Source organism: Ascoidea rubescens, assembly GCF_001661345.1.
Source record: "Ascoidea rubescens DSM 1968 unplaced genomic scaffold ASCRUscaffold_4, whole genome shotgun sequence".
Lineage (NCBI taxonomy): Eukaryota > Fungi > Ascomycota > Saccharomycetes > Ascoideales > Ascoideaceae > Ascoidea > Ascoidea rubescens.
The window spans coordinates 649,181-664,825 of NW_017962916.1; the positions used below are offsets into that span (position 1 = coordinate 649,181).

Consider the following 15,645-nt stretch of genomic DNA (forward strand, 5'->3'; position numbering starts at 1 on the left):
GGTATAGTATATATATGGTACAGGTATGGTATAAGGATAAGAACAAGTATAATCAGGTTGACTGCTATTGTTTGCTGCTTAAAGTTGGAGAAAGAAATTTCTCATTGAAGCTGTTATCCGGGTGATTTGCAGGTGTGGTGTTTCCTGGGTTCAGAGCTGGAGCTGGAGGAACTTGTAGTGGTTGTCCATGGAAGAGCCAGAGCATTGCAGACTGCTGGTGCTCTATCGACCTCAACAGCATGGCATGGGCAGGATAACTACGTCTACTGGGTCCTGCTCCAAGCCAGACTCCAAGTGCTTCCCCCTGTGTCACATCTCCACAGCCAGTGCTGCCAAACAGTGCTGGCTCTAGGAAAACAGTTGTTCTTCTCAAACACAGCGAGAAGAAAGTGTTGGATCCGTGAACTGAGAATCTCTGATCCAACTCTTCCAAACACCGCACTCACGACCCAAATTCTCTTCTTTCTTCAAATACTCCACTTTCCTCAAATGCGTCTTTCCAGGGTTGTGGAAACTTTTCAACGGAAATATCCGGATTGATGTGGATGAGTCAGCACTGACACATCCGTGAAATTCGGAATTTTGATGCTGCTGAAATATGCATCTTTGCGATTTAAAGTTGATGAGAAAAAATTTTTTTTATGAAAACAAACTGACTTTTTTGATCTTGAAAACACTGTTCTTATATCAACACTTTTGTATATTATACCATATAATCTTCTAGAGCATCTTTAAATATTCCAGTATTACAATGGTTAAAAGAAGCAGAGCAGCTATTTTGCCCACAAATGTTATTTTGTTGCAGAATCTTGTCAAACGTGATCCTCAGTCCTACAAAGAAGAGTTTCTCCAGCAGTACGAACATTACTACCATTTGAAAAATATCATTGTTTTGCAAGAAGAAAACAATTCAGAATCAATTCAGCAGTTTATTGTACTTATCGATTTTGTCACTGCTGTTTCCACATGTTTTCCAAAAGAAACTGCTGAGTTTCCCAATGATATAAAAGATCTATTGTTGAACTCCCCACAGTCATTGACCTCTGAATTAAGAGAAAAACTAATACAATGCCTAGTGACGTTACGAAATAAGAAAGTAATAACATCCGAAGAACTTCTTCTGATTTTATTTCCACTTTTATCCATTTACTCCTCCTCAAATAAGGATACCATCCTGCACTCAAATCTAAACGCAAAAGCTCTTAGAAAGCAGATTTACTCAAATTTAATAACGCTAATGAAATCTGTTAATAATGGTGCCAAAAATCAAAAAATAAATAGACTAGCTCAATCATTCTTGTTTAATTTACTTAAGGATAAAGAGGGCTCGCAAAGTTTATGGGTTTCCAAAATTGTTAGAGAACTATGGAGAAGACAAATTTGGTTCGATGAAACTACAGTTCAAATTATGAAAGAAGCCACTTTACATCCAAATCCAAAAGTTGCTACATCCGGTGCTAATTTTTTCTTGGGATCTGACAATGATAGAGAAGAAGCATTGGCCGATGATTCTAGCGACGATGAAGGAATTGATATGAACTCCTTAAAACATAGATTGCAAATCAATAAAAAATCCTCTAAAAGAGGCAAAAAATTTGAAAATGCTGTAAAACAAATAAAGAAAAAAGAAAGAAAAAATAATAATAATAGTGGTGTCTCATTGAATTTTTCTGCCATTCATTTATTAAGAGACCCCCAAGGTTTTGCAGAAGAATTATTTAGCACTCATTTAAGTGGAAAAAATTTCAAAAAATTCGATTTGGATCAAAAAATAATATTTATGAATTTAATATCCAGATTAATCAGTAACCATAAGCTAATTGTGTTGGGGATTTATTCGTTTTTCTTAAAATATTTAACTCCCAAACAGAAAAATGTTACTCAAATAATGGCTGCCTGTGCTCAAGCTACCCATGATTTAGTTCCACCTGAATTTATCAATGAAATGGTTAGAAAAATAGCCAACGAATTTGTATCCGATGGAGTCTCATCTGAAGCTGCAGCTGCTGGTATAAATACAATCAGAGAAATCTTATCCAGAGCTCCATTAGCCATCGATGAACCGTTGTTGCAGGATTTAACTGAGTACAAAGGTTCCAAAGCCAAACCTGTCAACATTGCTGCTAAATCATTAATCTCTCTTTATAGAGAAGTTGCACCAGAAATGTTGCTCAAAAAAGATAGAGGAAAGACTGCTAGCATTCAATTGCAAAATATTAAAAACGGTACAACTAAAGAGAAAAAATTGAATTTCGGTAACCAGAATGTTGTAGAGAATATTCCTTATATTGAATTATTGAACGAGTACCAAAAAAATAATAAAGAAGAAAATAAGGATGAGGGAAATGATTCTGATTGGAATATTGATGAAAATGATGAAGATGAATCTGACATGGAATATGGACCTTGGGTTAACGTTGACGACAATGGTGATGACGATATGAACGGATTCATAAATATAAATGATGATTCTGATGACGAATCTAATGAACAAGAAAATGGAAAAAGTCTTATAGATTCAGATCTTGACTTGTCATCAGATGAAGAAGAAGATGACGATCAAACTGCTCAAGAGGATGGTAAAGTCCCCAACAAAGAAGTGAAACTAGATGAAATGCTTATCACAAGCAGAATTCTCACTCCTGCTGATTTTGCTAAACTTGATGAATTGAAAATGGAAGCAGGTATTTCAAAATTAATAAGAGGTAAATCACAACCTGTTAATGAGGAAAAAATTGATCACTCAACTCTTGTTGGTCCAGTCAAGTATAAAGAAAGCAAAAAAGAAAGATTGACTAGAGTTCAAGAAGGAAGGGAAGACAGAGAAAAATTTGGATCTAGTCGTGGAAAGAGATCCAATCCACATTCTACAACCAATAGAGAGAAAGCTAGGAAGAAAAATTTTGTCATGATGATTCATAAAAGATCAGTTCAAGGAAAAGTTAAACTTTCATTAAGAGATAAACAAAAGGTCCTTAAAGCTCATATTTCTAAACAAAAGAAAAGAGGACATTAATATATATGCAATTTTAATCCATCGAAAAAAATAAAAAAAAACTATACTTATTACTTATATACAGATTTTTGTAATTAAAGAACATTTAATATAATTATAATGGTTCTCTACAAGACTATTTGATATAGAATTAAGCAGTCTTAGGTTCGGATATTTCTTTCATTAACGTGCTTTCATCAACACCAGTAATATTAACAGGAACAATTTCACCTTTATTGCTATATTGAGCTTTAAAAAACGAGTAATTCAATATAATATCGTCGATATTTCTCATCTGTGGATCTTCTGCAAAATCAGGGTCTATGAAAAAGAAAACAGGCATATCGACTTCTTCCCCAGCTTTTAATTTCTGTTCTTCAAAGCAAAAACATTGAATTTTATTAAAATATATCGATGCTTCTCCAGGTGTTATTGAATAAGTAGCCATTCCAATTACATCTTTGTCGCCATAGTTTTTAGCCTTGAAGAAAGCTAAAGCTGTTTCGCCAGGCAAAACATAAACCTCTTTCTGCTGGGGAACAAACTTCCAAGGTAAAACACTAGAAACTGTGGACGTAAAACTGATTTTGATTCTCTTCTCAAGGTCGACTGGAATCAATTTATCAGCAGTAAATTTACTTTTATCAGTCATTGGAGTACCACCCCAACCGACTCTTGAGCATAAAATTCTGTATAGAGGAACTGAACAGAAAGCGAAACCCAAAAACACGATCCCTAAGGAGGCAGCATAATAGCCTGCACTTCTATTATTGAATTGCTCTTTTTCTCTTCTAGCTTTTTGGTACATTTCATATAGCTCATACTGGGTATATTGTTCGTTATTCGAATCATTACTGAGCTTTTCCTTGCTCTCATTTCGAGCAATTGAGGTAGTCGAAAATGGTGAATAGAGAGAGCAAGTTTTTAAAGACGAATAGACATTTTTTGCTTGAGAAAAGTGTTGAACCAGCAATTTTCGACCTAATATGGCACTTCTCAAGATATTAGTTGGTTTTAGAAGCATTTTGAATCAGCTAAGAATTGTTTTCAAAAGCTAATTCCCCAATTTTTCCCAGCTTTTCTCAACTTTCCATGCAATATATCAAGAAAAAACTGAAATCCCGATCCTGTGAAATCCCTGGTTGGCGGTTCGGTTCCCGTCCGGTGCAAGATTTTGTTTCTTCTGCTTTCTAAGGTTTTTTCTGCTGGAGCAGTTGTGGGTCTGTGGTAGCCTTTGTTTCTCGCGAGTATATTATAAGCTATGAATTATAAATTGTGAATTGTAAATGTTAGATATACATATATACAGTTGTCTCTTTTGGTTTGTCTGTTATGCAAAGGAGTGAAATAAAGCAAGGCCTTTTTAAGAAGCTATTCAATCTTTATATGGACCATGTTCCAACCATACCATTAGATCTGCCTTCAACGAGGAATCCCTCTTTATATTTTACATAGTTTACTATTCCTTTGTAGTTGTCATTCTGCATTCCTTCTCCACACTCCCAATGTTTTTCTTCAATTCTGTCGAATATTTTTACGGTATTATCAAAGCAAGAGCAGACGATTTTGCTTTTGTCAAACTGTAGATTATTGATTCCATTATTATAATTAAATGAGTTTATAATTGATCCAGTTCTTAGGTCCCATATTCTAATTGACCTATCCAACGATCCTGTTATTAGATTCACGTCATCGAATTGCAACGAGGTGACTGGTCCTGTATGCCCAATGAGAGATCTGACTATTTCTCCCGATCTCAAGTCCCATAATCTTACTATTCCATCTGCTGTTCCTGATGCCAATGCAGCATCGTAGCATTGTAAGGTTCCAACAAACGGTACTTGTCCATTTCTGCTGGTGGTGTAATTTTGTTCATAATTCCTGACAATATTTATGGATGAGAGATAATTTGCTGCTGTGACAGAATTTGGATCCACCGAGTTGTGTGTAGAAGCCCACAAGACATCTAATGTCTGCAAGCAGGTACCTGTTTGCATATCCCATTGTCTTATAGTCTTATCTAATGATCCTGATAATAGGTTGTAATTGTGAAAGTATAGGGATGTTATTTCATCAACATGATCATCAAAAGTGAATATGCAAGGATCGTTTTCCTCGTTCGAGCCTTCTTCAGGTATTATATCGTCATCTAAGTTTGTAATTTTATTTAAATTCCATAATTTCAAGCAAGAATCCTGAGATCCCGTCACCACATAATTATCATCCATTTGTAAACAATTGACCATTCCTTGATGGCCTTCCAATAGGCCAATGCATTTGCTTTTAGATCTTAGATATTCATCTTCAGTGTCGGATTCAAAATCAATATAATCATTTCTATATTCCGATCTTACGGTTTCGTTTTGCGATAAATCCCAAACTCGAACTGTGCAATCTATTGATGAAGTTATTAGTGTTCCAAAGGGTAAATCAAAATCAAAACAGGTTATTCCTGAGTATGTATCATGAGCTTGGAATTCAAATATTTTTGAACCTGGGTTATAGTATTTTTGCAACGTTGGCATTGTCTTTCTTGAGAATTTAGATTGTTTTATAAAGGTTCTTCTTGTTGTTAATTTTGGTGGGTTGTCTTGAATTTTGTTGTAGATGGATTCTGATAATAGCAGATCTTTTGAGTTGATGTTTTGCTGATCATCATTTATGTTTTCATTGTTGTTATTGTTATTGTTATTGTTTTCTTCATTATTATCATTATTATCATTATTATTGATTGTATTGATTGTATTGATGGTATTGATACTGTTGATATTGTTTGTATTACTGGCGTTACTGGTATTATTTTCATCGTTTATTATGTTGTTTTTGTTTGAATTGCTTATCAGTTCATCGTCATTGTCTAGAGAGATAGTACTAGTGGTCATGAAATTTGAGGATGGAGGAATATTTTTTAAATTTCCATTTAATAATTGATCAATTTTTAAATTTATTTCGTTTAAAGAGTTTTCTAAATAAATTTCTTGTTTTTCCAAGCTAGCTATCTTATCGAAACAGACTTTTCTCATTTTATTTAAATTTGAGATTTTGAGATCGATTTCATTTATTTCATTTGAGTTTAGGTTTTTTCTTATTTCTAGTAAATCTAATTTTGAGGAAATTAATTTTTTAAAATAGTTTAAATGTTTCACAGAGTCTGAAGTTTTGATTTTGGTTGGAGTTATTCCTATTGGCAAGGGGTTGTTTAATTCTTGGTGTTTCTTTGAGGTGATAGCATTTTGAGATAGATTTAATTCTTTAAATAGATATAATTCTTCATTGACCTGGGGAATGGCAGCGTTAAACCCCTGGAAAAGACTATAGCCATCATCAAGATTTTTAGAATTCCTAGGTAAATTTAATAGTAGTTCATCAGGAATATGAGTAACAGCTCTATACTCAATTTCTTTTAACGAGAATTTTGAGCGAAGTAATTCAGATGGAGCTTTTCTGACAGTTGATTTCTTTTTGAGACTATTGTTAAATAAAGCTAATTCCTTTGAGGGTTTTATCAAGGTGTCGTAAATTGCTTTCTGGTAATGAGAGGAGTTCAATAGAATGTCATTAGTAGAATTTGAGTTTGTAGACTGGTTTATGATAGCAGTGGCAGTTGACGTTACAGCCTTTGAGAGCCTTTGAGTAGTGGATAGTACATTGCTATTGGAATGAGATGTATTTTCAGTCATTATCTATGTGGGGCAAAAGAATACTTGTTTTATTTTTTTTATATTTTTTTTATATTTTTGACTTTAAAAAGCAGAGTTATTGGAGCTGATTGAAATGATTGAAATGCAAAGTTCAAAATATAGTATCATGGATATAATAAAGCACTAAAAACCCAAACAAAAACGCTAAACAAATTTCCAGTAATTGCCTATTCTACTGTGAGCAGTGGGATTGTTGGCAAGTGTGTTGCTCGAGATAAGGATTGGTTGGTGGTGTATGGCAGCACTGGCAGCTAATGCTTCTGCGATGGAGTGTTTGGTTGGATCAGAGATGGTCTGGTGGATTCAGCAAAGCTCTGCTGTGAGTCTCTCAGAAAAGGGCAGTGGGAAATAGAGTTGAAAGGAAGTGGAAGTTTATGATCGAAGATTGGATAGCGAAGCTTTAGGAGAAGTGCATCAAGTACGATGGCAATACTGGCTGATTCCAATTGATGATTTGGGAATTTGAGTTTAGGATAATCTTTCAGGTGAACTTTGGATTAAATTTTTCTCAAATGGTAGAAAATGGAGCAGTACCCAAGATAAGTGCAGTCCACTGATTTGCATTTGATTTTGCAGTGTTTGGGCAGTGTTTCTATTCAACCTCCCAGTCTTTCCAAGTCGCACAGTTTTTTGTTGAACAAGACACTCCAGACTCATTGCCAAACTCATCGCCAGACTAAGCACAGAATATCCATCGAGCAACCTCTCGTCTCAAAGGACATCTCCATCTCGCAATACCAGACTCCTCGTCCACTCAGCGAGCAGCTGGACGAGGCAAGAGAGAATTTTATTCAAATTGCTATGCTACGTTTATACAGTTTCAATGCCACCAGCCCTGATGTTTCCTTCTTCTATTATCTCAAGACTTCTGGGGCTTCTCTTCTTCTATTGCTTTGTGTTTCGGAGCAATAGAAGTCTCTTAAAGTCAGCCTCTGATTGGTCCACTGCTCTGGAAAAAACCTTATTTGCTCACAGAGGCTTTTTGAGGGAAGCATAGGAAGCAGGGTGAAGAGCAGACTTCTTTTGCCGTCGTTGTTGTCTTTTCAAGTATGTTTGCCCTTCGATGGTGGTCCAGTGTGCCTGTCTTTTGCTCTTGAACTTGATCTTCTCTAGTTCCTTTGCCCACCGTTGATAGTGTTTCTCCTCCACCCTGTATTTTTTGCACAAACTGAACAAAAAGTTCAAAAACCCTCCATTGATGTTCTTGCTCTTTAGACAGTACCGAATGTAGCTGGAGACCAACTCGATCAAGTACTTCTTGCCTAAAGTGCTATTGAATTCTCTCTCAACTATTTTCTGGTAGCTGATACACATTCTCAAAATTCGGAAATCAATATGTGGGTTTTGTAATAACCCAATTCCAATTGAGCCTATGTACTTTATATACGGTTCTGTCCTCTTGCTTTTCCTTATTTTCAGTAACAAGCTTGTCATTAATCCCCTGGCTTTTTCAATGCTCGTGGGCTTTTTCGAAAATTGTTCCAATAATTCTGATGCAATCTTTATTCTGGAACTAGTATAAGGACTTTCAAATATTTCAGCTTCTGATTTTTGAATTTGATCCATATATTCGTAAAAATTATCTTTAATCCTAGGATTCCGGATTATTTTCTGTACAATTTTAAGATTTTTGGTTTTGATTAACTTTAAGATCAACTGTTTTTCAAAATGTAAATATAGTAAATCCTGAAAATTATAGCAATTCTTTCCATTGCCATTTCTATTATTAACACTCAATTTTGTGTTTTGAATATAATCAATCAAATCCAAATAATCTCCAGATGCTAATCTATAATCTCTTTGATTAAACGGATTCGCTATAACATTTAAAAACACATCGATTATCTTTATATATTTCCTCAAATGATACCGAATCTTTGAATAATTCAATGGTATCAAGCTAACATAAATTGAATCACTGATTATTTTGTCAATTACACTCTTTGTTATCGCAATTCTCCCTTTATTACTTATAAAAATGCTCTTTTCACGATTTGAAAAAACCCATTCAATTAATTTATTCAAAACTTGAACAACGGATACATCATTAATAACCCTTGAAAAATCCCAGAATTTTATTGTGTTGCTGAAATTATTGAAAAGAAATTTATCGTCGTCATTATGAATTAATATTATTATTCTCAGTAACGGCGTGAATATCTCAGCGCTTAAAAATCTCTTGCACTGTTCATCTTTATTCAAATTTATCAAAAATAGTTTAACAACCTCTAAAAAATTATCCTGATTAAACAGCTTTATTAATGAAAGATTATCCTCTAATATACTTGATCCAAATTTGTTTCCAATCTTTGAAAAAATATTCTTATTAAATGGAACTTCAGTTAGAAACGGAAAATTTCGATTCACTCTTTTGAAATTCTCTTTCAATCCAGGAAAATTCTGTTTCTGTTTCTCTTTTAATACTTTTAAACAATTCTCAATTAAAATACTCAATGACGACTTGATTATAAATTCATTCATTATTTTTATATTACTAGAAAGCAATTTCAACTTTTTATCTTTTTTCAGATTTTTCTTTTCAAAATCTTTTTTTGTAAAGTTATTTTTCATAATGACACTATCCAGAATATCAATTAAATACTTTTTAGACCAAAAACTTCCAAAAAGTTTATTATATTGATTATAAAGTGATTCTAATGATTGATAGTGGTAATTGACCCCAGAATTGCAATTGGAATCGGAATCATATCGATTCAATATCATTTTTCTATATTTTAGTAAATTATATTGAGATAATAAAATGTGGTTGGACACTACCGATAAATTAAATATCATTGATAAGAACAAGGGATCCCAATTGTCTTCCGGAAAACTAATCAACCTGTCCAATTCTGGTTTGGCGGTTTTCTTAAACATTATCAATATCCTCTCATGGTAATAGGTGAAAAGAAACAATAGACTCCCTTTGTATATATCCGAGAGTATCGCTAAATTATCAAGCTCATTCTGAAATTCTTCATTTAATCGAAAAGCACCACTTCCATTTTTATCAAAATGACAAGGAATAGAGCTTCGATCCCTGTGATCAATAATTTGAGGACTCTCGATGGTGTTGTTGTGAAATATAACTTTGGAAGAAGTTTTGGCAGAAGCATGAGACAAGTCATTGGGCATAGGACGCAGACGTAAAGAGACATGTTCACCACAATCTGTTTGAAGAAAAGTCAAAGGTTCCAAAGAGCTATCAGAACTCTTATAAACCAGTTTTTTGTCTACTGGAATACTTTCACCAATCTTTGTCATATTTTGAAACTTTGAGGATGTACCCTGGTTAGTGTTGACAACATCGTAAGAATGCTTAGAAAAGTAAATTGGACGAAGGCTTTGCACTGAATTTCTCAACTTTGTATTCAAAAGAGATATCAACTGCAAATTTTTCATTTCTTCATTCCTTCTGACCCAGATGGGGTTATAACATTTTGAGCTTCAGATCCACTTTCCACTAACCTATGAAAAGGCTCTCGAAAGTAAGAGCTTTCTACAAAACTTTTCAGACCGGATACACGTGTGAGTCTGAATTCCGAGAAAGACAAGGAGATGTTTTTGTGACGGGACGAAAAGAGTCTGGGGTTGTGCTTCCTCTGCTTCCTCTGCTTTTTCTGCTTCAGGGCTGGTGGGAAGGGCATCGAAGAGATACTTCAGCTGTGTTGGATAGACCTGTATTGCTGTTGTTGCTGTTGCTCTGGATTTATGGAGTCATAGATAATGAATTCTGGTTTTGAAGTGTTGATCAGTACGTGGATACCTTTATTGTTGCATTCTTGCTGTGAGAACTAATGTGTTCTAACCATNATAACTAGAATCTATGTCACCATATCTATTGGTAGTGCACTCCAAAAATGTTTCTTCACCTAATTTGGCTGATGTTAATATTTCATTATATTCTTGAGAAGATGGAAAATTTATGTCAGCAATTTTAATTTTTTTTAATAGTCTTTTCTTTTTAATAGATTTTTATTTTTTAATAGATTTTTTTTTGGTCTAAAATCTACTGAAATCAAAGATATATTGCTATGATGACTTGAGTTTCTGTGTTTGGGTGACTCTAAGTCCAATTTCAAATTAACAAGTATGCTCAAAAGATTGACCTTTTTAGGGGAGAGTATTTTAATGGAAAATGACTTTTTTTAAGTATTGATATGTTATATTAATTTAAAAATTAATTTTCTATGCAAAAAGTCTCGAATGTACACTATACAAACCTTTACATAAAATTCAAACAGCTTATCAATACTCACAAAATTGATTATCTACTATAGACTTTAAAAAGAAGATGTGATATGTAGGTTAGTTATAGCTCAAGCTGTTGACACAGTTATGATGAATATTATCAAAATAGCTAAGGTATGAGCAGATCATCTAGAAATTCTTTTGTTGATTCAGGTAGACATGAAAGAAGGTTTTCAAATAGACTCAAACAAACAGAGCTCAGACTGCACCCAAAATTTTTTGAGTTGAATTTGAACTTTGGTTTTTTCAAATGTTTAGAGTCTGTATGTTTTTACACCATACGATTTGTTTGAAAATATAGCTACTGTATGGGTGTTGGAGGCCAAACAGGCCCCTAGATATAACTGCTTTTACAGGTGCTTGTTCACCAGATCAGATATTGTGCTTCTTTATATTTCTCCAAGCCTAATAATACCAGGCAAACAGATCCTCCAGCTGCTGTTGAAAAGGGACTTGTGGTGTTACTTTGCATTTATGGAATCATAGATAATGAATTCTGGTTTTGAAGTGTTGATCAGTACGTGGATACCTTTATTGTTGCATTCTTGCTGTGAGAACTAATGTGTTCTAACCATCCATTGACCAGTTGGCGATTCCTCACTCAATAGCTTTGTTTCCTGGCGTTTGAGCTCCATTGGTGTCAAAGTCACATATATTTCTTCGTTTCTATCTCCTGAAGTGACCATTCATTGGAAGTAAGATTACACTGATTTTTTTCCATTTAAATGTGAAAATATTTGACTTGTTTTTCGTTTTATTCTATTCTGTTGTTTTTTTCGTTTTTTTTCAATGTTTGGATCTTTTGATCAATTGGAAATGACAATTATATTGACAATCACATTGTGTTTTTAGATCCACTTTGTATGGTGAAAAGAGCTATAATCCTTTTCTCATCAAGAACAGTTTAAATCATCTATTTGAGGGTAAACAGCACTCTTCAGCTCCAATAACTAATTTGGATTTCAAATACATTTTCATATCTTCAAGTTCAACAAGGATTTTCAAAAATACAATCAAATCCTTAAAGAAGAATCTCGATCTCGATAACTCCATTATTCTAATCGATTCGTCGTTTTCAATTTTCTTAGAAAGCTTCTTTTATAAGAAAACTTCAAACTTAAAGATATTTTTAATTTACTCAAATATCGATGCCAGATACTTGAACAACTCAAACTATTTGCTAGCCGATAACATTGACGAGTCTATTCAGATTGCTATTGGTCTAGTGCAAATCTCCAAGTGTTATTGTTACGAAATCCCAGTGTCTTCAGCTTCTCTTCTTGAAAGTGATTCAAATGCAAATGATCTTGACATTATCATCCACACTTTGAACACTTCTCTAGCTTCAAATCAAAATACCAGTCCCTATAATCCTGTAAGTAAGTTCAAATCTACAATTTCTTTGCCCATAATAAGACTGCATTGGTTGAGACTATTACACTTTATATCTATTGATGCCTTTTGCATGCTCTTTCAAAAGTCCAACATTCAAAATCTAGTTGATGATAAAAACATTTTTCCCTTGATGCAAAATTCTTACAACGAACTAGTCATATTTGGGCTCTATTTAGGCATTGAATTAAATCATAATATCTCCTTCAAAAAATTGGTATTAAATTATGCGAAAAAATATGAACGGATAAAATTAACAAAATTTGAAACAATTAATACAATCAAAATAAAAAAAATAAAAATTGCTGACATAAATTTTCCATCTTCTCAAGAATATAATGAAATATTAACATCAGCCAAATTAGGTGAAGAAACATTTTTGGAGTGCACTACCAATAGATATGGTGACATAGATTCTAGTTATAGAATATCCCAAACCACTGAAAAAGATAAAAAAATGTGAATTTTATTATTTTTGTTTTGTTTTTTTATTCTTTATTCTTTATTTTTTTATTTTTTTATTTTTTTTTGATTTGTGATATAATTGATAAACAGGTTTGGATTTTATTCATCTACACGTGTGATTTTGAATTCAACGATTAGAATAGAATTTATTTAATATATATATATATAACTAAATTGCTTTGCATTAATAATTTGCAATATCAATAAACCAAAGATTAGAATATTATTTTAATTTATTGTAATCCATTGTAATTATTTGATGATGGAACTGAGAAATCTATTTCATCATATTTTGGTAATGACTCAATATCCATTGGTCTTCCATTATTTTCTTGATTTTCTTGATTTACTTGATTTTCTTTTTTGGATCTTCGTCTAAAAAAGTTTACAAAATAACTATGATTCTTACCATTTGTATTATCATTATCATTTGTATTTCCATCATCATTTATATTATCATTATTGTTATTTGGTACTTTAGATTTTCTTCTAAAAATATATGTCAAATAATAATTAAAATTTTTATTATGATTGTGATTATCTTCTAAATTAGATAAGTTATTTTCAATATTTTGTTGCCTCTTTTGTTTTCTTTTTTGTTTAAATTTCCTAATTTTTATTTGCAAAAATATAAAAACCTCTTTTAATAAATCATATGCCAACCTTAGTATAGCCAAAAGTAAACCAAGAGCAAATGGACCGACAAAAACGCAAAGAAGTATATTACGTGTTTTGCGACTCACTTTAATATCTTTTCCACTTGAAGAAGATGAAAAAATTGCTATAACAGTTGTCAGCAGAGCAAAACCACTTGAAGAAAATCCCATCTTTTGTTGTTACACTTAAGTTCCTATTGTATATTTTCCGACGTTAGTTTCTTAATCAGTAGTATCTGAATCAAATTCCAGATTAAGAAAAAGTAAAACTAAATAAATAAAAAATAAAATAAATATCCCATTATATATAATTCCATAGTCCAATTTACCTTTGAACAATAGCATTTTTGCTTTAATCTGTTTTTATTATTGCTTCTTGCTGTTTTATATATTTCCAAACAAAGAGGTTTGGAGTTTGAGCCACTTTTGTGCAGCCCATCAAATTTGCATAAACGTGCGTCTATACTTTGATACAAGCATGATGATGCAATTTTGGTAATCGTTTTGTTGTTAGAATATGCTGTTTTTATTTTGTTCGTTAGCCTACTACAACTAAAGAATATACTGATAATTTAAATTGTTTCTGGTTGGCGTTTTGTTCAGCCATTTTGCTCACGTTTTGTTATTTTTAAAACCTAAAATAATAATGAAATAGCAAACGTAAAGTCAAAGCAATTTTGGTTCAAATAAACAGAAACAAAAAAAATAGAATACCGAAAAACAAAACAATAATTGAATTACCTATACTATAGCTATTGGCAGTAATAAACGAAATATTGTTAATTAAAGATACTTTTTTTTTGTATGGCGGTAGAAGAGGAAACTAAAAACAAAAAATTTCGAACATTTTTGATTTTAGCAATTTGTTTGGTTGTAAATTGTCAAACAAGGTCAGATCAGCTTTTTTGTGGATTGAAACAAACTTTTGGAAATATTAGAATTTGGTACATTCACTAACTACAACCCCTATAACTGGAAAAAAGTACCTGTCCCACGTGAAAGCATCTCGGCTTCTCGGTAGGCCATGATTCATGGTCGGAACTTCTAATAACGGCTTTCAAACCTCCGGATTGTCTTTCCAACAAAACCAAATGTGCAAACGCTAATTTCCAAGTTTGGAAACACATAAAAAGAACAAAAAGCAGGAACACAAAATGATTAAAGCGAAAACACAAAATTATTATTTCTTTTTCTACATTTGAATTGTTTTGTAAAAATATTATAAAATGTAATTTATTTTTTTCTATGTTTTTCTGTTTTATTATTTCCAAGATTTCTTTTGAGATCATTAAAATATAAAATAAACACCTTCAATATATAATCGGAATTCCACTATAACAACAAAAGATGGGATTGTTTGCAGCTATTACAGCTCTTTGGATTTGGATTTGGGCTTCTGCTGCCGCTTCAGAAAGTAGTAAAGAGAATAAAGGTGGAACAAATGATTCAGTTGAGGACCGAGTATTTACAATAATGTTAGGTTGTATTATTGCTCCATTTGCTCTCATAGGTATTATCTTCATAATTTGGTTTGTATTGGGAATCATAGCCGGTATTATCATGGGGTTGGGTTTTGGTGTGTATAACTTATCATTATTAGTAATAAAAGGTATAAGCCAATTTATAACGTGGATAAAGCCAATTTCAGGAAATATTATACAGAAAATAAAACAAAAGAGGCAACAACAAATTGAGAATAATATTCATAATGGAAATTCTAGTTATGATCTCACAAATTTCTTTAAAAAAAAATCCAAACAACCAAACGATATAAATAATAATAACAATGATGATAATAATGATAATAATTGGTTTAATTTTGGGAAATTTTTTGGACAAAAATCTAATAAGGAAGAAAATAGTTGGATAGCAATGGATCTTGAATCACTACCAAAGTATGAAGAAATAAATTGTTCTAGTCCACAATTAAATAATTCAAATAGTTTCAAATGAATTAGAATTTTATTCTTATCCTTTTCATTGCCACAACAGATAATTAATACAAAACAACTTAGATATATATATTTATAATAAATAAGATTCTATTCTATTCTAATTGTTGAATTCAAAATTACTTATGTAGATATTCCATAACTAGAATCTATGTCACCATATCTATTGGTAGTGCACTCCAAAAATGTTTCTTCACCTAATTTGGCTGATGTTAATATTTCATTATATTCTT

General features: G+C 32.4%; 7 protein-coding genes across 7 annotated transcripts; 3 read left to right on the forward strand and 4 right to left on the reverse strand.

The window, feature by feature from the left end:
- Positions 1-751: 751 nt before the first annotated feature.
- Positions 752-3,016, forward strand: SDA1 (Sda1p; the record flags this gene model as incomplete). Its single annotated transcript, XM_020191693.1, has 1 exon — positions 752-3,016. One exon carries the CDS (start codon positions 752-754, stop codon positions 3,014-3,016), a length of 2,265 nt encoding a protein of 754 aa, XP_020048252.1.
- A 211-nt stretch (positions 3,017-3,227) lies between these two features.
- COX11 (Cox11p) lies at positions 3,228-3,824 on the reverse strand (the record flags this gene model as incomplete). Its single annotated transcript, XM_020189906.1, has 1 exon — positions 3,228-3,824. A coding segment is annotated over one exon (597 nt), but the record flags the coding sequence as incomplete, so codon positions are not given.
- Positions 3,825-4,377: 553 nt separating this feature from the next.
- On the reverse strand, positions 4,378-6,675 carry ASCRUDRAFT_80294 (WD repeat MDV1/CAF4 family protein; the record flags this gene model as incomplete). The annotated part of the gene is made up of 2 exons (XM_020194481.1): positions 4,378-5,624; positions 5,778-6,675. The coding sequence occupies 2 exons, from the start codon at positions 6,673-6,675 to the stop codon at positions 4,378-4,380; spliced, it is 2,145 nt and encodes a 714-aa protein (XP_020048254.1).
- Positions 6,676-7,665: 990 nt separating this feature from the next.
- ASCRUDRAFT_69660 (uncharacterized protein) lies at positions 7,666-10,098 on the reverse strand (the record flags this gene model as incomplete). Its single annotated transcript, XM_020191694.1, has 1 exon — positions 7,666-10,098. One exon carries the CDS (start codon positions 10,096-10,098, stop codon positions 7,666-7,668), a length of 2,433 nt encoding a protein of 810 aa, XP_020048255.1.
- A 183-nt stretch (positions 10,099-10,281) lies between these two features.
- Positions 10,282-12,920, forward strand: OSW2 (Osw2p). The gene is made up of 4 exons (XM_020189152.1): positions 10,282-10,450; positions 11,534-11,642; positions 11,800-12,326; positions 12,672-12,920. The coding sequence occupies exons 1-4, from the start codon at positions 10,423-10,425 to the stop codon at positions 12,800-12,802; spliced, it is 795 nt and encodes a 264-aa protein (XP_020048256.1). The 5' UTR covers positions 10,282-10,422; the 3' UTR covers positions 12,803-12,920.
- Positions 12,921-13,037: 117 nt separating this feature from the next.
- Positions 13,038-13,631, reverse strand: ASCRUDRAFT_85452 (uncharacterized protein; the record flags this gene model as incomplete). The annotated part of the gene is made up of 1 exon (XM_020194900.1): positions 13,038-13,631. The coding sequence occupies one exon, from the start codon at positions 13,629-13,631 to the stop codon at positions 13,038-13,040; it is 594 nt and encodes a 197-aa protein (XP_020048257.1).
- Positions 13,632-14,807: 1,176 nt separating this feature from the next.
- On the forward strand, positions 14,808-15,413 carry ASCRUDRAFT_69662 (uncharacterized protein; the record flags this gene model as incomplete). Its single annotated transcript, XM_020191695.1, has 1 exon — positions 14,808-15,413. The coding sequence occupies one exon, from the start codon at positions 14,808-14,810 to the stop codon at positions 15,411-15,413; it is 606 nt and encodes a 201-aa protein (XP_020048258.1).
- Between the last annotated feature and the right edge of the window lie 232 nt (positions 15,414-15,645).